Source organism: Panthera onca, chromosome C1 (assembly GCF_046562875.1).
Source record: "Panthera onca isolate mPanOnc1 chromosome C1, mPanOnc1 haplotype 2, whole genome shotgun sequence".
Taxonomy (NCBI): domain Eukaryota; kingdom Metazoa; phylum Chordata; class Mammalia; order Carnivora; family Felidae; genus Panthera; species Panthera onca.
The window spans coordinates 20,731,921-20,751,928 of NC_138346.1; the positions used below are offsets into that span (position 1 = coordinate 20,731,921).

Below are 20,008 nucleotides of genomic sequence, written 5' to 3' on the forward strand. Positions count from 1 at the left end.
TTTGTCAGTGAAAGGAGGGAAATTTTACTTAAAAGACCCTGGGCAGAGAGGTAAAATCGAAGATGATTATGGTGTTCTGGGGCCTGCACCAAAAGAGGCTTTTCTTATTGCTGGCCATGGGAAAAACTGTGACGCCGAAAGTCATGGGTTCGAGCAGTGTCTTCAACCAGATCATTGGCATATGCTGCTGACTAAGGAGACAAGAATGAGAAAATGTAAGATTTACACTCAGGAAACCCATGTGTTTTTTATAGAAGGACCTCTTCAGCTCAATTTCTCAGATTTCATCAGACATAAGGCCAGAGAGTATGAGAAACCCACCTTCAAGGGGCACCTGGGGTGGCTTAGTTGGTTAAGTGTCTGACTGCTGATGTCAGCTCAGGTCATGATCTCACGGGTTCATGAGTTCGAGCACTGCATTAGGCTCCATGCTGGTACACAGCCTATTTGGCTTTCTCTCTCTCTCTCTCTCTCTCTCTCTCTCTCTCTGCCCCTCCCCACTAGCTCATGCTTTCTCTGTCTCTGTCTCTGTCTCTGTCTCTCTCTCTGTCTCTGTCTCTCTCTCTCTCTCAAAATAAACAAACCTTAAAAAAAAGAGAGAGAAAGAAAGAAAGAAACCCACTTTCAAAAAGGTAGGTCCAGGGGCTATGTCAACCTCTCTACTGAATGAAAAGATTTGAGGGAGGCTCTATCATAAAGAAGATAAGCAATGAACACAGAAATTCTGGCTTTTTGCAGGATTGGTGGGAAGCTGGGGGAGAGCTGGGGTTTTGTGGGTAGCAGAGAAGCCAGGGAAGAGTTGGAAGGCAGTCTCTGAGAGGCAAGTGGAGAGCTTTGCTTTGACAAAGTCATCACATTTTGGAACACCTGCAAGCCAGGAGGACAGTTCTTCGGGTTTGCGAGGCCCCTTTGGATAATCAGAAAATGTCATCAATACCTTGTCTTCCTGATCTTTTTCTTCCATAACTTCTTTGCTTTCTGTCTCTGTAGTAAATCCTTCAGATGGCACGCTGAACACTTACATCTACAGGACTGCATCATCTTCTTATATTTCCCAATTCTGGCCAGCAGCAGGGATCTGGTTGCCGCGGCAGCCTCTATCTGCTGCCCCCCTCCCCCACCCCAGGTCCCTTCATTCAAAGCAGCCCACCCATCACTCCTTTTATATACAGAGACAAGTGCCCATGACATGGGAGCTCCTGGCAAAAGGACCTGATGATTAATGATGCCTTGTCACAATGGCTGTGATTCAGCATAAGAGCTTGGTTGGGTGGTTTGGGAGTACTGAGACATTTGGGGAAAATCAACAAAGTACCTATTAGGACTGCTGGCTCATCAGCTGGCTGCTGATCAGTGTAGCCCATGGGAACCACCCTGGATGATACTAACCAAGTGAAATTGTCCTGGCCTTTCAGACCCAACATCTTCAAAGCCTTTATTGGCTGGCACATTTACATGTGCATTCCTGGTCCCAACATCTTATTTTCAGAAAGAGCTTTTTCAGCAAGCATTTGAACTAATATGGGAATTTTTAAATGAATGCACTGAGGTATAACTGACACACAATAAACTCACATATTTTAAATGCGACAATTTTTTTAACGTTTATTCATTTTTGAGAGACAGAGATAGAGTGAAAGCAGGGGAGGGGCAGAGAGAGGGGGAGACACAGAATCTAAAGCAGGCTCCAGGCTCCAAGCTGTCAGCACAGAGCCCCACGTAGGGCTCAGACTCACAAACTGTGAGATCATGACCTGAGTGGAAGTCTGATGCCCAACCGACTGAGCCACCTAGGCACCACAAATGTGATAGAAATTTGATAAGTTTTTACATAGGTATACACCCATGAATCTTTCTACACAAATCAAGATAATAAGTACACCCTCCTGTCCCAAACGTTTCCCTGTGCCCCTTCCCTGCTCTCTCGGAAGGAAGGAAGGAAGGAAGGAAGGAAGGAAGGAAGGGATGAAGGAAGGAAGGAAGGAAGGAAGGAAAGAAGGAAGGAAGGAAGGAAGGAAAGAATGAAGGGAATACAGCCTGGTTTCAAACACACTTCCTGAACAAAGGCTGTAACGGTTCACCCTCTCCAAGAGGATCCACCTCATGTGGGGATTATCACCACCAGGGAGGTGATAATCCAAGCATCTCTCACAGTTCCTCTAGTTTCTTGCTTCTTACAGACTCTAGGAGGGAGGGAATTCTACAGTACCCCTGTTGTTCTTTTAACATAAGACCTAAGGTTTTAATCCAGGGGGACGCAACAAAGGTTGGGAAGAGAGAAACAGAGAGGAAGAAAGAGAGGGACATCGAGTTGTGTTTTAACACATCTGTGAAGTTGAGTTTAATTTATTCTGTGTCCTGTTTCATCAAAAGTTACTAAGAGGGGCACCTGGGTGGCTTGGTCAGTTGAGCATCTGACTCTTGATTTTGGCTCAGGTCATGATCTCACTGTTCCTGAGTTCAAATCCCACATCGGGCTCTGTGCTGATGGTGCTGACAGAGACTGCTTGGGCTTCTCTCTCTCCCTCTCTCTCAGCCCCTACCCCACTCTCTCTCTCTCTCTCAAAATAATAAATGAACATTTTTTTTAAAAAAGTTACTAACCATCCAGTTCTTTCCACACCCAAAGAACTCAGATCTTTAAGCGAAAAGGATTGGCGTTGGTGATCATGATATTATGTGCTACAGATGGCTTGATAGAACAACGGATTTATGCATCCAGATTTGTACTGAGGATGTGCAGTTGCCTCTGGGCCTGTGTGTTTCTGTGTTCTTTCCTAGGCATTCATGGTGGCTCTCTCCTATGCATTCAGTGTGCGGAATGGGCAGAAAGGAAGTGAAGGGGCCGTGTTCATGAGATCCCCAATTATGAGTAAAGTATGCCTGAGAACTCACCAGCCTAGGTATATATCAACATGGATACCCACCCCCCTCACACACACCAAATGCCTGAATAGATCCTCACTTTGTGAACAAGATATCCTTATATAGGAACTTTGTTTCGATGGGGGCACCTGGGTGGCTCAGTCAACTGAGTGTCTGGCTCTTGATTCCAGCTCAGGTCATGATCTTGGGGTTCCTGAGATCGAGTCCTCCCTCGGGCTCTGTGCTGACTATGCAGAGCCTGCTTGGGGTTCTCTCTCTCCCTTTCTTTCTGCCCCTCCCCCACTCATACTCTCTTTTTCTCTCTAAATCAGTAAACTTAAAAAAAAAAAAAAAAGAACCTTGTTTCAGTAAATAATAGTGATCCACATCTCAATTGGTGAGGACTTATTGAAAATCTCTTGAGTGCCTTTCTCGATGGTCCATTTTTTTTTTCAAAAAATGTAAAATATGTATGAAACAGCCTTACGTGAGAAATTATTCTAATTTCTTACACAAGAACAACCCACCCCCTCTATCTACTAGCTGCAGGATCGTGGACAAGCTACCTAACCACCCTGATCCTGGAATTCAGCCATAATAATACCCACCACACAGGGTTGATGTAAGGATTAAATAAATAAGTTAGTATCTCTAGAGTGCTTACCTTATCCCTGGCACTGTTCCAAGCACAAGCGATTATCTCGGCCCTGTCCTCTCAGAGTATAAGGTGCCTGACAGCAGGCACAAAGGTAAAATAACAAGGACCAGTCAAGACCAGATGGCCATCCCAAACTGCGGACTTATCTATCCCGAAAGGAGGAGGCTAAAGTCAGGTAAGGGTGAAGCACACATGGGTAAAGTGAGCCTGGAAGAATAAGGAGCCTGTCATTTTCCATATCAGAGCAACCGTGGTTGAATAAAGCCTCCTCTTAAAGAAGTTTGGCTGTGAAGCAAAGGAGAGAGTGGTCGCTAGAGAGAGGCTTACCTTTTGCTCAAAAACAACCTCTACTCTCCTCTGTCTCCCCTCCTGTCTCTCCTCTACCCAATGCACTCCTGACTGCGCCCCCTACTCTCTCCCTGCAGGAACCTACTAGCCAAATACTCTACAGGATCAAATAAAGCAAGCACTGAAAAATGAAGTCAGGCTCCCCAAGGGCTCTGCACAGCTCCGGGCACTCGGGAGGTCCCCCGTGAGTGGTACATGACCTCCCCAAGTCTGACACTTCCATGTTGAACTCCATACTGTTACTTTGCAACTTTGTTCTTAGCTGAGTTTTACTCTGCTCTCTTTCCTCAGCTGTCTTCCCCGAAACACCCAAAGGTTGATGATGAATCCTCTAATTTTGCCCCTAGATCATCCCATCTGTTCCTGTACATTCAACTACGCAACGCTCTACTTTGCCAATGCTCAAATCTACATCACCAGCTCCACTGCTCTCCTGAGCTAGTTACTTATATCCCATTTGTCCACTGAGCGCTTAAATAGACATGGTGTCTGTCCAGTAGACATCCCAATCCGGGCAACACTAAAACCAATACTTTCTGTCCAAATGTAGTTGCTGCTGCAGTATTTATTGTTGGCTATTCACTCAGGACGGAAGGCTAGGGTTCCATCTTTCCCTTCGAAGCTCATTCTTTTCACCTCTTCTGTCCCTCAATGTTTTATAATCCACTCCTTCTCTATCCCCATCACTTACTTGGGTCAGTGTCTTCTGGGTCTTAATATTCAAGCCTTTTGTCCATGTCTCTCTTCATGGTAAACATTAAGTACATGTCACCCCCTAGGTGATTAACCTCCTTGTCCCTATCTACCGGAGCAGCGAATACATGAGGAGACACTGCCCAATCGCTAAAATTAAGTAGATGCAGATTTAATTCCCACCTCTGCTATTTAGTATTTATGTGTCCTTCAGCAATTTCCTGAAGCCTATAAGGAAGTAATTTCTACCTGGGCGTTTAGTTTCCTCAGTAGTAAAATAATAGGATTGCCATTAATTCCATATCCTTCTGGCTTTAACTAAAAGAAGATTTCTTAGACGAGGAGAAATAAAATAACCTAAGTTTAGTAGATCGAGAGGCTTGGCTCCAGAAAATCAGTCTGACTAAATGTTGAAGGAAATCGTCCCAGGTCCCACTGCTCAGCCCTTCTCCTGTAGATTGGGTCGCTGACCTCATACTGACTTTGTGACATCCCAGAGTGAGGAAGTATAAGTCCACAGTTGCCTGGTTTCTTTAGACGCTCCTCCCTGCCTCATCTCAAGGCTCAGAAAACCATTTTCAGGTAAATAGCCAGAAACCCCACACTGGGATTCTAACATCTACCATGACTGGATGCAGCCACCCTAGGATACGGCACTTCTGCCCATCCCTTAGGACTCCATCTTTCTTCCGGAGCATAGAAAAAAGTACCACCAAGGACAGCCTGGGGGAGGAAAAGGATAGCAACTGGCCAGTTCTTCAGTGTGTGGTCCTGAAGGAGTGTAGGAGGAATACCGGGAGCAGTTGGGGGATGTGTAAGAGGTGGGGAGGAAGGAGGTGGTGATGGAGGCATTACGGAAGAGCCTTCATTCATTCTCAGGCACATGGAATGGCCTCAGTGAGAAGCAAGCCATTTGTAAGTATCCATCAAGCCCGCGTTATGAATAAGACATTGACCAGCTCTCCTGGACTATAAGGATGAATTAGATAGAGATCTCTCGATGTAGTTATCTGAATGTTTACCATTAGAAGTGCCTTAAGTGAGAAGGAAGTTCAGAGACTTACAAATCGCCCTGTAACTCAGGGGACCTGAGGCTTAGTTGATGCTCTGCTATAATCATCCTAAAAGTATTTTTTAACAAGAGGCCGGTATAATCATCTTGCGCTGGGTCCCACAAATAACGTAGCTTATTCTGGGGAGACACGACTTGCCCAGCACAAGCATCCCAGGAAGTTTCAAGTAAGTCAGGCCAAACCATAGCAAAAAGGGTAATAAAATAAGGGTAATTCTGGAAAATGTCGAGTTGGCTTCGTGTGCCCACCTGAAGAACCTTCTGAGACTCTCCTACCCTAACCAGGGAAGCTTGTAACCTCGGTTTTGTCTTTGCTTCTTTACAGCATGAAGAAACTGCGGAGCACTCGTGCAGGACGGTGCTCTGGAGAACATACAAATCTTTCTGCACGGTGACATAGTCCTTACTGGAACTCCAGAACATCTCTGTGGTATTACCTTCCACATTTTCTCCCAGAACAAAAATGAGGCTGCCCAGCATTGAGAATCTCTTAATCAATAAAATCGGATCACTGCAACACTCAGAAGAATCTGGGTCTTTTTTTGCGGGTGGTTATTACTAAAAAACAAAGGCTTTGTTCTGAAGATTTCACTAGGCAGTCACCCCTGCTGTCCCACCATAGGGAGTGTGAGGGGCAAAGTGTCACCGAATCTCTGTGCTTTGGACTACAGAATTCCAGGATTTGTGAAGGAATTGCTTTGTTCCCCTTCGTTAGTGTAAATAGAGCTGAGTCTACTTTTCAAAATGTGAGAATTCTGCTCAAAAGAACAATGTGGGAGCCAAATAGGCAACGAGACGTCGAGCAAGCCTTCTTGACAGTAAAATGGCTCCTCCAGCATCTCTCCTCTTCTTCACCCTCTCTGCTCACCACTAAGAGCTGGAAGTGGAGTTTCATCAGAGCAGGCCAAAGAGATGTAATTGGAGTGCGATGTTCTCTCTTGACCTCACCTTGGTCAGTGGAGCTATAAGAGGCATTTATGCTAAAAATACTCCAGATACACGGGGAGTCTCCTCTGACCAATGGACCCTATTGGCATGTTGGTCACAATGCCTTGCAATCAATTACAAAGGCATTGACCCTTGAGGGTGGCAACAGTCTGTCACTCCGGTCCTTGGCCCCTTTTGGTGGCAACTCTCTCCCCCTCACAGGGCAGGTGTCCTCAAACTCAGTGACATGATTGTACTTGGCAGGTGGGATGATTTCAAGAGGGAAAAGTTTCCTGGAATGTGGCTCTCGGAACATGAAGGGTGAAGAGAAAAGCAGAGAAAGGGCACAGGAAAAAAAAAAAAGAGGCCAGAAATCTCAATAGTAGTGCCTCAAGGCACAGTGGCAATAAGCCTAGACTGGAGATGGGGAGATCTGGGCTTGAGATCTAAGTTTGCCCATAATTCGTGACTTTGGCCAAGTTACCCTTCATCCCCAGACCTATTTATTATGAAACTGTTCTCTAGCAACCCTACCAACTCAAAGTTTCTTACTCCAGTTGGTAGATGGATAAAACACATTTGTTCGTAAAGACCACATGAAGCCAAATGATTGAATATGTGTGACATTTTCATACCATAACACCCCTCTTTCTATTCAGAGGACACAGCCCTGTTTTTGTCTTATGGCTGAAGGGAACTGTGCCCCCAGTGAATTCCAGCAAGGGACAGCATCTTCTTCATGATGTTATAGACAGGGTTATAGTCAGTGTGGTCAGGGGAGTAGTTAATGTGAAAACATTATTTGGAAGTTTCTGAAGCATAAAATTTGGATTTACTTTGTGTGATATCACACCATGTGGCCTTATTGTTAATAGTTACAAGAGAAATTGACATATTCAAATAACTTTTCATTAAGTCCGAAAATAACAACAAAAATAAAACTTGGAGTTCTCTCCAAATGAGAATTTATATTTGTGCAGAAGACCTCCAAATTCACACCCTGCCTCTAAGAACTATTTCCCCCCGGTTCTCCATCTTCCTTCAGTATTAGATTCCTTCACTGTGATCCTAGAAGCACATGTAAGAAAGAAAAGGTAAATACAGTGGACAGTGGAGACCAGATCTACTTTTAAGTCAAGCAGGGAAGGCAGTGTGGAGCAGTGGAAAGTCTTTGTCCTGGGAATCAGCAATCTTGGGTTCAGCCATGGCTCTTGCACCACCAGGGTGTAGCCCTTGGACAAGCCTTTTGGCTTCTAAAAGAAGGGGTCCAGGTGACTCCTGAGGAACCACCCAGGGCCACCGCTCTTGTGTCTCCTGCCTTTTAGCAGCCTAATCTCTCTCTTCTTGGAAAATAGAAATTGTTTATGGAGAAACAGTTTTGGGAAAGCAATCAAAAAAGATGGGAAAGGAGCCTGGAGGATAAATGGGAAAGAATCCCAACACATCTTCAGGCAGAACCCAGACATCATCCAAACCGTGATGCTCCCTCGTTTCCCAGAACTGGATGGAAAGAGGCGAACGGAGTTGAGTTCCCTCCTTCTTTGGTCTTGGGCCCTGGTTTCTCTTTATTCCCTACTGGAGACCTGAGATAAGTCCTGAGCTCAGAGACCTCTGCCCCTGGTGAGACTCCTCTCTCGGCAGATTTCCCATCCCATGGCCTGCCTGAGCCCCCTTCGCCTGCCCAAACAGCAGCAGCTGCAAGAGCAAAGAAGACAGGGTGTGCATGTGAACAGGGTAGAAGGTCCCCACTTCCCTGCTGAGGTCAACATCTGGAGAGACTCAGGTTTTAGAGAGTGATTTGGACTGAGCCATCAACATTTGTAAGGACTGTCAGCAACTTTTCCATGTTTCTTCTTCATAAGCCCCAGTTCCCAGCCTGCTGGGAAGATCTATCCCTGGGAAGGCATCTCTTGGGCTAGCCAGGAAAACTAATGGAGTAAGTTTGAGCAGGAGAGGTGAGATGGGGCCCCACTAGAGGCCTGACGTCTGAAACAGTGATGCCCAAAGCCTGCCCCTCCCTAACCTAAGAGGGGGGCCATTGGGAGTGCTAGCGCCACTTTGGCCATCCTTCTAGGAGATAAAGACACTATTCTGTTTATCCACCTGTCTTCAGACAAGCTAACACTCAGCCCTAGAGAGAGGGAGCTGATAGCTCCTCTTCTGAAAGTATAAAGAATTCGGTTCTCTCTCCATGTCCCCTTAGCAATCAGAAATCATCCATTCCCTTTCATGAAGAGAAACAAAATTAAGACCCACCAGGGAAGCCAAAGTATGGAGGAAATAGTTTCATTGGGATCTCTGGGTTATTTGAAGGGATTCATGTAACCACTTGGTGCCTCAGTTTCTTCCTCTGAAGAAGAAGAAGAAGAAGAAGAAGAAGAAGAAGAAGAAGAACAAGAAGGAGAAGAAGAAAAAGAAAAGGAAGAAAGAAAGAAAGAGAAAGAAAGAAAGAAAGAAAGAAAGAAAGAAAGAAAGAAAGAAAAAGAAAGGGAGAAAGAGTAAAATTACAGATAAGGAGACACTCAGCAGACTGAATTAACAAACAGTTCTCAAAAAAAAAAAAGGTTGGCTTCAGGTCTACCAAGTGTCAGGAGTGAACTCACTGTGCTCTATCTAAATTGCCCTTGGCTTAAGCAACACTGGGGCTGAAATGGAAAGAGAAACAGAGACAGGCAGCAATGCCCAATGCTCAGCTGTGCTCTGTCCTCATTCCAGGAGGTCTGATCCAGAAGCCAACCCAAACACCCCCAGCCCCACACGGGACAGGCCTGTGAGCACCTCCCCCCACACTGGGCTTTCCGCCGCTGGAGTTCTCAGCATTGAGTTTCTGAAACCAGAACTTCTCCTTAACCCTATGCAAAGGGGACTCTGTTGGTTTCTTCATCAGTTCCCAAGCCTGGCTGCCTTATTCTCTGTGATCTCAGCTTCCCCTTGGCAGAGTAGGTCTTTGGGGATGGGATGGACTTAAGAGTTTGGGGGGGGGTGGTGTTGGGTACAGAAATACTATCCAGTCTCCAGGACCATCCAAAAGATGTCATTCCAACTCAGGAGGCCAGTTCCCCTGCCAATGCTTTAGCCAGCAAGCAGCCTCAGGAGCAACAGAGCCTATGATGGAAGCAATGTTTTTTTCACCCTTCCCTGTCTAGAAATGCTCCTATGTGGTATTCAGAGTCATTCTGTGTCTTACTGTCTGTCCTCATAATCCCCAAGTAGCAAGAATGAATAAATGTTTATTGATCACCTACTGTGGACTGCATCAGTGCCCATGAGAAATGCAGTAGAAATAAAAAAAAAAAAAAACAAAGCCTCTGACTACAAGAAGCCTACTGTAAAAGTCAGATAACATCAGGGATCACCTAACCCAACCAGCCTTTTTACAAAAATAAAGGAGCTGAAGTCCAGAGAAGTGACATTTATGAAACAGTCAGGACCAGAACCGAGACACATGGCCTCCTCTTGAGATCAGACTCACACACACCACATAGCAATGTGGGAAACAGAACAGGGTATCACACACCTAGCTTTGGTTGACTTTGAGAACAGTATTAAAGGACCACGGGCTTCGGACAAATTACGAAAAACAATGAGAATTTGAAAAGTTGGGGAAGCCTTCCCTGGAGAGGTGGGACAAAATGGGGAGGAATCAGATAGTTAGAAAAACAGAAGGACTTTTAGTTTATTCCACAAATACTCCACAAATGCTTATTGGGCTCCCGCTCTGTGGCAGGACTGTTCAAGGCCTTGGGAACAGATAGGAACGAACGCAATTTTTAAACTGCTTTCATGGAGCCTGCTTGTAAAAGGAACTAGGCTGAGGTATATAAGAAAGTCCCAAGATACAAAAAGGGAAGGCTGGGTCCTGTTTCCTGAAGCTCCTCCCCCTTTGAACAAATCAAAGACTCCAACAGAACCCCGTCTGGAAACAGGATAATGGAAAGTGTCACTTATAATGGCTTTTCAAGGACTCTGGGTTTCAAAACATGACTTGTCATTTTGTCTCTATAGACATCAGAAAGAGATAGACATCTCTTTTCTATTCACCCAACTTTTGCTAAGAACCTGCTGCATGCAATGTGTTTGGTTCTTGAATGAGATGGCAGCAGGGGAAAGAGAAGGAGGGAGAGAGAGAGAAAATAATGATCAAGTTCCATCGAAATGTTTTTCCAAGGGACTGAATGAGTATAAGGTATGAAGGACAAAGAAGAAAAGGTTGGATGTTGAATCCGTTACTGGGGAAGCTGGGGACAGGGGACGTCCCAGCTCACACTTCTACTTGGAGCTCCACACCCAGGTACCCAGCAATCATGCAATATCTCTATTTGGAGATTTCAAAGGCACCTCAACTCTGAAAAAGTTTTAGACCAAAGTGCATGATGATCACCGCCCCCATGCCTGGCCTTTAGCCCAGTGAGTGGCACCGGCATCCAGGTAGAAGTATTACACAGGAACAAAAGCCACACCTTCTACACCCTCTGCTCTCACCAACCAAGCCAATCCATCCATCACCAAGTCTGTATCTCCTGTCTACATCTATACATCCTGATCAGCACCCTTTCTGGCCCAGGCCTGAGCATCAAGTATTTCTGTCTCCTGAACCATTACTATTGTGTGACCTCTAGTCACTCTACCTCCCCACCAATCCAGCCTCTACCCAGCAGCCTCTAATCTCACATTACCCTCTTAATGGCTTCCCAATGCACTGGAGCCTAGTCTGGCCTCTGCCTCTCTCTCCAACCACATCCTCTACCGTGTCTGATGGAATTATCCTGCACCATGCTGGGAAGTCATTATTTACTGATTTGTGCAGATTTCTGATGGCTTTCTCCCTGATGAGGCTGAAAGCTGCCATGAAAACAGAGTCTGTCTGGTTTTATCCATAATCATCTTACATACTATCTGATCACAAATATTTGATGACTGAATCTTCTGAAATGGCTAAGCCAATGGTTCTCCACAGAGGGTGATTGTGCCCCTCCCCCCGAGGCAATGTTTGGAAATATTTTTGGTTGTCACCGCTGCTGGCATCTACGGGTTGAGGCCAGGAATGCTGCCAGACATCCTACAATGTACAGGACAGTCCTACAAAAGTACTCAGCCCATAGTGTCACAGTTAGAAGAAAGAGAAGTATTTATATTTTGCTCATGTTGAATTGGGTTTCCCGGAGTCACGTCCTTACGGAAATACATGTGTGATGTTCCAATGCTGTGAGAGACTTAAACACACATGCATGTGCACACACTCAACAGCCATTAAATTCCTACTGGCAGGAGATGCCTATTTTTTTTAGGGTTATTTATTTATTTTTGAGAGAGAGAGCACGAGGAGCAGAGAGAAAGGGAGAGAGAGAATCCCAAGCAGGCTGTCAGCACAGAGCCCCACACAGGACTCCAACTCACAAATGGTCAGATTATGACCTGCGTCTAAATCAAGAGTAGTAGGAGCTTAACAGACTGAGCCACCCAGGCGCCTCCAGGAAATACCTATTTGAATGGTCTCTTGTACTCCCCAGATGCCTGGCACAGAGCTGAAACTTAGTTGCTCAATAATACCTGTCTGGGAAACCTTATTTAATATAAAAAAAAGGCCTCAAAATTGAGGACAGTCTAGAGCTGCATTAGAGGGGCCACCTTATTTCTCACGTATGACCGAAGTGTAACAAAGGCCAGGGACATCACAGGGGAGCCCCACCCACCTGTCAAGCCACACCCCTTCAGGGTCACAATGGCTAAGGCCTTAAATACCCAGACTCCTGGCCTCCGGGTCTTGCAAAGCCCCTCATTTTGGCAGAAGTTACAATGTCGACCAACCGCAAATTCAAGAGTCATGGCATGAGGAGGGGCAAGAACCGAGCTCCTCACAAGGGAGTCAAGAGAGGTGGCAGCAAAAGAAAATACCGGAAGGGCAGTCTGAAGAGTAGAAAACGGGGAGATGACTGTGAGTAAGGGAGAAGCAAGGGAGTGATCAAACATGAGGGACTTGCCCCACGGGCCCTCCTTCTTCGATCCAGTTAGCTTTTCCAGGACCCAGAATCTCAGCCTGAGAATTTCATTTCCAGCTCCGTTCCAGGCACTGAGGCGGGAAGAGGATGACTGGGGGTGTTCTAACTGGGGTCCCTGTTGTAAACCTGTCCTTCCCTTACAGCCAATCGCCATTACCGCTCCCACTTGTGATGCCACCCGCGGGCTCTGTCCTGGTGGACTTCACACAATGCCAGGCAGCGACGAGAGGACGACAGCCAGAGAAGAACCTATCGTGTGGGTAAAATGCCAATCGTGACGAAATGAGGAATGTATATGTTGGCTGTTTCTCCTCAACATCTCAATAAAACTTTGAAAAGTTGGAAAGGTTTCCTTTTGATCTTTTGGCTGGAAAATGGGCTTGGGCAGACTTGGGAAAGAATTGGCAGGTGTGAAACCGTTCGACATAACTTGGAAACTATCACCGTAGTTTGTCCTTGACTCTGTCCGTGGGCCTCAGCACTGGCGGGGCACCATCACAGTATTCAGGTGTTGAGAAGGAGCTAGAACCTGGAGACTGGCACTGATGACCGCTATTTCTGAGACCGTTCTGGTTTTAGCACAACCCCAAACCATGGGCTAAACTAACGCTAAAAGACTGGTCCCAGGAGTGGATACAGAATTCTCCATGCTAAGTTATCTGATTATGTGGGCTAACGGGCAGGACCAGCAGGCTGTTAGGGATGTCAGCTCTACCTTGACCATTCCTTCAACTCTACTTCTCTCTCTGGCCATGGAGGCGACACCTCAGTATCCACCCATCCCCCTCGGAAGGGGATATTTCCTTGACCTTTCCTAGGCGATATTTTCTTGACGAATGCCTCCTGTTGGAAGACAGCACCAGGGTGACTAATAAACCAAGCTACCAGGAAAGGATAGAAGGAATGAGAAGAGCCATGAGGCTGGGAGGCTGGGGAGGGAGTGTCTTGGAATTCTGCGTATTTTCGGTGAGACCATTGAGTGTGAGCCCCATGGAGGTAAGAAGGTGAATACAATGAAGGTGATCAGAAATGTTTTTTGTTTACAAACCGTTCGTGCCAACACGTAAATGTAAAATGGAAACAAAATGGAAACAAGGCTTGTAGAAACTTAATCAGCATTTTGAACCAGGTTAGCTTTTTATGGGCTGTAAACTGTTGCTATATCAGTGACACAGTTCTGAACTTGTAATGTACATGGCATGATGTGTTTCCAAAATAAATCAACCATCTATATTCTTCTCTTGATAAAGAGCTGTATGCAATTTGTTTCTTGAATATTTTTCTTCTCTTGTACAATATTTTGACATCCTACCAGGTTTTTGTTTTCTGTTCCGTGGAACAGAATTTGTGGACACAGATTTAGAAGATCACCATTTTTTTTTTACATCTATAAAAATAATACCAAAAAAAAAATCTTTACCCCATGGTCTAGACATTTTCTGTCTCGACATCCTTTGGTATTAAGATTTTTCCTGTCTCCTACTGCACACTGCTCCAGAGCAAAATCTTACCATCAGGCACACAGATACTTCTAACTCCTCAAACTTGTATTTCCCTCCAGTTGTCAATTTTGTAGAGAGAAAATATAAACGCACTCCTTTCTATGGTTTTAGCTCCTCTAATATTCCTTTTGTTTTGTCTCCGGGTTTGCGCAAAGCCCTGCCATCCCTAATCAGAAAGGACTGGCTCGCATTCTCTTGCACCCTCCAAGAGCTCCTCTGCCTCCGTGTAAAGAAAGCCCGAAAGCTCCTTGCAACATGTCAGCTTTTGCCACCCTGGATGTTAGAGACCAATCAAGGGCAGTGCAGGACTGTGCTCAGGAAGGAGTTGAACAAAGCACCATCCGGCAGGAAGCCAGTTTTACCCCCTTCTATCCCCACCTGCCCAGCCGGGTTGCTTCGGTAGCCAGGAGCTCAGGCAGACCCTGAAGTTAGCGTCACCTGGAGGCCGCCTGCTGGACCTCAGGCCCCTGCGATGTCTGTGATCCCCGGCCTCCCTTCCCCGCATTGTGCCCCTGCCCAGTGCCCAGCTCACAGCCCTGCCACTCGCTGCTGCAAATGCCTCCCTGCACAGCCCACCCCTTTGCCCCCGCCCACTGCTCTGCCTTTTCCAGAGCGATCTGAAAGGTCCTCTCCCATAGGGAGAAGTTAAGAGTCAGGAAGACGCGAGCCCAGCGATAATGCCGATAGTGTGAAATTACTTCTTCCCTCGAGAAACATGTTTTGACCAGGAGGAGGTCGGCCTGTGTCTGGCAGGATCCCGCACGCAGGATCCCGCAGACCCTGCACAGGGCTCAAAGGAGCGCCTTTCCCGGAGAGACTGTTCACAGAGGCAAGACCCCTGGAGCCTAGCAACGGCAGCTTTGAAGGAGCAAAAGAACAAAATAGAGGCTGCAGCTACCGGCAGAGCAGGAGCAGAGTGGAAAAACCCCGACATTTCTCTCCAGTTTCCTCCTGGTGCTTCCGCTGGCCAAACTCAACCAGAAGCCAGCAGGTAAGGGATCCCAGGTGATACAGAACACAAGGCCCAGCCTCTCAGGGCATCAAGAGTCAGGTAGCTAACATGACTTTGAGGGAAGCTTTCCTCTTTAGTGTCCTATTTGTCTTCTCTTGTTTGCCGTCACGGACCAAAGTCCCTTCGGAAGTGACTGGCAGAGAGGCCCCAGACCGAGTTACTCAGGGCTCTGAACCCTCAGCTTCAACAGCATGTTGGCACATCATCTTTGCAAGACACGATTATCCCCAGACAGAACGTTCTAGTACAATGTTCTATTTCAATAATTCAACACTGAAACAATCTAACTAATTGGGGTAGAGCCCCAGGCTAGGCAGGGCAGCCAGACCCCTTGCCTGGTGACTTCAGTCTCTGCCCTCTCGGGCAGGTTGTGGAAGGAATAGCAGCCGCCAGGAAAACTCTGTTTTGCTGTAAGAACATTTTCCAGGCCCATATGCTGGAGATTTTCCAACACTAGTGTTGATTTAGTCCCTGCCCTCCAGGAACATTCATTCTGTCTCTCTGTTGACATGTCCTGCAGGCCAGCACCCACCAGGCAGGCCCATGTAGGTCACCAGCACAGGGGTCTTTCGACCATGCGACGCTCGAAGATCTCGCCCTCTGTGTGCCTTTGCTGTATCTCCCCAACCAAGGGGGACTTTTCTCCTCTCTCCAGTTTTTTTCTGGAACGTCACGTCCTGAAGTCATCACTTACTTGGCCTTTGTGGAAAGTCAAAAACTAAAAAAAAAAAAAAAAAAAAAAATTTAAAGATCTTGGCCAGAAGCCCTTCTGGGTCACCTTGACCTTCTTGTGAGCTGACTTGGATACAGGGCCTCTGCCTCACTGGCCTCGGGGTGCTACGGGAGTGGTCCCAGAGGACCCATGTGTGTGTGGGTGGAGAGAACCCAGAGGAACCGTGGGGAGAGTGTGGATGACCCCCACCTCTTGCCCTGGGCCGCGCCAGATGACCCCGGGTGGGACCGGCGCGACTATGCGGCCCGCAGGCAAACAGGAAGTTCTGGAGAAACACTCAAGGCTGTGCTGAAGAGGTGAAGGTCCAGAAACCGCAGCTGGGAGGGGACTCTGTGTGCCCTGGGGGTAGTCGGTACAAGTCAGACGTGGCCTGGGGCTCTGCTGTCCGGTCACCCAAAGGTCCTGTCCTTCAAGACCGGAGGAGAGCCGCCGCCTGCCTCCGCAGTCCGGGCGCTCGCTCTCCAGGCGCGCTCTGGGGAAAGAACCGAGTGGAGCAGGGTGTTAATGGCCAACCTCCAGGAGCCCCGGTCTAGTCACCTCGCCAGACTGATGAGCGGGGAAGTAGGTTACTTCTCTTCGAGAGAGTCTCTTCTCACTTCTGCGCCCCCCCCCCCCAAGCCACTCTCCCTCTCGAACTTCTCATCAGTCTGACCTTGAGATCTCGCCCTCATCTGAGCCCTGCGGCCATTCTTACCATTTAGCTCAGAGTCCCAGAAGTGGGACAGGCGACAGTTGTCTCCGTGCAGCATTATACCAGGGAAAGGGGCCAGCATCTACATTCCATCAAGGCCAGTCCTCCTGTTTTGTGACCTTGATCTGTCTATCAGTCCTGCTCTAGTCCAAGCCTTGCATGCCTCCTCTCCTACAGCTGGAGCCATTTCATCCCGACCTGTGGCCCAGCTCCACCAACACCGTAAACCAGCCTGGCTCAGGCAGAAGCGTGAGTGAGGAATCTCTGGGCAGGCAGTCTCCTGACCCTTTAGTCTAGGCCAGGTCCCACATCTCTCTATGGCTTGCTTTGTGCACCTGTAAAATGTAGGAGTTGGGCATGATCTCGTCTCTCCAGCTAGATTGTAAAGTCCTGGAGCCAGAGCGAAGCCATCCACAGGTGAGGGACAGAGGGATCGCATCCGGACACACGCACAGCCATTGTTTCTCGGGAAACAAGTCAATGAATCCATTTCTTAACCTAACATGCTATGAAAGATAAAATCTGAGCATGGATGTCAGTCAAAAGGAGCGGGGACCGATTAATAAACTCAGTGATCAGGATCATGTTAAGTTGTTCCATTTGCAACAGGAAAGTATGTCTGTAATTAATTAGCTGTAAAGTCCTCGGGCTTAACACACAGGTGGCTTTTATTGAAAAGACAAAGAGATGGAATTTTACAATGTGCCGAGGTCCTCTTCAAAAGTGACTCAAAATGGAAGCTTTCAAGAAGAGAAGGGGCTGGAAACTGGACCTTGATGTATTGACTTACTGTTTCCTTCAGGAACACAGAAGAGCAATAACACACCGGCTTATATAAAAAGCTTCTGAAACTTTCACATGCATAGAACCACCTGGAATCAGAGAAAATTCAGATTCTGAGTTCGCAGGTCAGGTTGGGGGTGGGGGTGGGGGTGGGGACAGAGATTCCGCATTTCTAAGGAGCTCCCAGGTGGTGCGGATGAGTAGGTGAGGGGCAAGGAGACACAGAAGTCTCTTCGGAAGCTCAGCTCTGCCCACACTTGCAAGGCAATCATGGCCCCCTCTCTGGGGCTCTCTCTCAGAGTCCTTTCCAATCCTTCCAACAATAAGAAGTCCTAAGATTCTAAAGGAGAAGATTAAAGAAATGTCGCCCAGCAGTGGCTGGCAACTTCCCTCCTAGGAACACAAAGCATCGTAGAGTCTGGATAAAGGGCTTTCTCTGCCACCTCAGGGCAGCACATGGGGAGTGTATCTCCCAGGGAGATCATAGAAAGGAAGTGAGCGAAGCGGTGAGAAAAAGCACAGGAAACAGTGAGTCCTCTCCCACCCTGGCCACGCCTGGATGCCACCCCTGGTTTGACTACTTAATTCTTCTTCTTTTCCTTTTCTACTTATTTGCTGCCCTTGGCTCCAGAGCCCGAGCCAGACCACAGCCCTCTTGCTGCTCAAAGTAGGCATCCGTTTGCGTTTGGTGGAGAGCAACAGAAATAACCTGAAAGAGGGGTAAATGGAATGTACTGGAAGTATGAAGAACCGTTCAGAGAATGGAAGGTAAAACTGAACAACCGGGCCTCACGATGGGAGCCAGGCAGGAAGCTGAAGAGACTCAAATCACTGTCTTCACAGTGCAGTGGCCCCAATTGTTTTCCATTCTTACATCACTTCCCTAAAAAAGTCAGGGTCTCAGGAGAGAGAAAATGATGGTCAAGTTTGGGTTGTGGTGGGGCGGGGCTGGTCCTGAAAGGAAAATGGAAGGACAGTTACCGAAGAAGAGAAGATGTACACCAGGCGGTCAGGTGCAACGATGCCCACTGCAGAGTGCAAAACACTCCTTCCCTGCAGTGTATACAATTCCCGGGCACCCGCCAGGAAGCTAAAACAGCATCTGAGCGAGCACACAACAGCCACTCTCTGGAATCCCTTAATCTGTGAACACTTTTATAAAAGGCAGCTTTTCCTGTGAAACTGCCATCTTAGCTCAAAGAATTTACTCAGAACCTACGTACTTTCATGGCCAGAACTGGAAGCGGGATTTATTCTCAGCTCTGTTTTTTTCCCCCACCTAGAACATTTTCACTAGGTCGAAACAGTTAGCAGCAGACGGGATGGCAAGGACAGAGAGTCACAGAGCTATGCAGGTGCTGCTGCTCACACCTCAGCAAAAGTAAACATGCCCGGGAGCCATGGATTGTAGGGAAGTGTCAGGAGGCAGACTGTGATCTCCATGAAAGTCAAGAACACAGACATGCAAATTTGGGGTGTAAAGGAGGCCGGCCTTCCCCTGCCTGACTCCTAAGAAGAATGATTTCCCTCCTTCCACTCCAGGTATCCAGGCAGCAAGCCATGTTGTGGCTGATTTAGCAGAGAGAAGCTCCCTCGGGTTTGGGTCTACACCGTCCAGTATGGGGGCCACGGGGCACAGATAGCTACCGAGCACTTGGAACGTGGCTGGTTCGAAGTGACAGGGCGTCGGTGGTAACATACAGGCTGCCTTTCAAAGACTTAATATGAACAAAAGAATGTAAGATAGCTCATTAATAATTTTTACATGGATTGTATATTGAAACATTTTAGACGTCGTCAGTTACATAAAATAACTGAAAATAATTTTACTTTTTCTTTTTTTATTTAAAAAAATTTTTTAAATGTTTTTATTTATTTTTGGACAGAGAGAGACAGAGCATGAGCAGGGGAGGGGCAGAGAGAAGGGGAGACACAGAATCCGAAGCAGGCTCCAGGCTCCGAGCTGTCAGCACAGAGCCCAACGCGGGGCTTGAACCCACGGAGTGTGAGATCATCACCTGAGCTGAAGTCGGACGCTCAACCGACTGAGCCACCCGGGCGCCCCATCTCTTTTTTTGATTTTCAAATGTGGCTGCTGGAAAACTGAACATCATAAATGTGACTGGCATTATATTTTTATTGGACAGAACTAGCCTCAGGTCACCTGGATTTTTACCTTGGTAATGGCGTGTTGCCCCATTCTTTCTGCCTTTTTCATTTGGAGCAGAGCCTACTAAGCCGGGGTCTGTTCCAAGCAAGCACTACAGAGAAATGAACAAAATCCACTTTCCACCTTCACCTTTCCCCACTCCTTATCACACACACACACACACACACACACACACGAAGACAAACATTAGAGAAGAAAAATTCAAAGTGGAGGCACACAGCTTAAATTCTCAGTATATTGTTTCCTATATATTTGTTTTAAATTAATAGATTTTGGGGAAGTTTTACCTCCAGGAATAATAATAATAGCAATACACTTACGCTTTCCTTTGAGATCTTTATACATATTAGCTTCACCCTCCCCTCAACCTCAGGGACTAGGTAGTATTTCATGACCTCTGTTTTAGAGATAAGAAACAGGAAGTCAAGAAATCTGTGCAAGGTGTCTGTGCACTCAACCACCTTGCTCTCAGACATGGAGGAACTGAGTCCTCCAGGCTAGAAAAGACACACTTACAGTGGCCCAGATAGTGACAGAAGCTGAACTAGAACTCTA

General features: G+C 47.0%; 1 protein-coding gene and 2 long non-coding RNA genes across 3 annotated transcripts; 2 read left to right on the forward strand and 1 right to left on the reverse strand.

Moving 5' to 3' along the window:
- On the reverse strand, nt 1-1,309 carry LOC132671984 (uncharacterized). Its single transcript, XR_009607331.1, has 2 exons — nt 938-1,309; nt 1-191 (listed from the first exon to the last, which is right to left on the reverse strand). It is a non-coding gene; the product is annotated as an uncharacterized LOC132671984 (long non-coding RNA).
- A 3,575-nt stretch (nt 1,310-4,884) lies between these two features.
- On the forward strand, nt 4,885-6,155 carry LOC132671985 (uncharacterized). Its single transcript, XR_009607332.2, has 2 exons — nt 4,885-5,146; nt 5,962-6,155. It is a non-coding gene; the product is annotated as an uncharacterized LOC132671985 (long non-coding RNA).
- A 6,162-nt stretch (nt 6,156-12,317) lies between these two features.
- On the forward strand, nt 12,318-12,908 carry TNP1 (transition protein 1). The gene is made up of 2 exons (XM_060623517.2): nt 12,318-12,498; nt 12,706-12,908. The coding sequence occupies exons 1-2, from the start codon at nt 12,360-12,362 to the stop codon at nt 12,732-12,734; spliced, it is 168 nt and encodes a 55-aa protein (XP_060479500.1). The 5' UTR covers nt 12,318-12,359; the 3' UTR covers nt 12,735-12,908.
- Nucleotides 12,909-20,008: the final 7,100 nt, after the last annotated feature.

Coding starts and splice junctions, on each gene's coding strand:
- TNP1 (XM_060623517.2), top strand. CDS start 12,360: ATGTCGACCAACCGCAAATTCAAGAGTCATGGCATGAGGAGGGGCAAG. Junction 12,499..12,705: donor TAGAAAACGGGGAGATGACT/GTGAGTAAGGGA, acceptor CTTCCCTTACAG/CCAATCGCCATTACCGCTCC.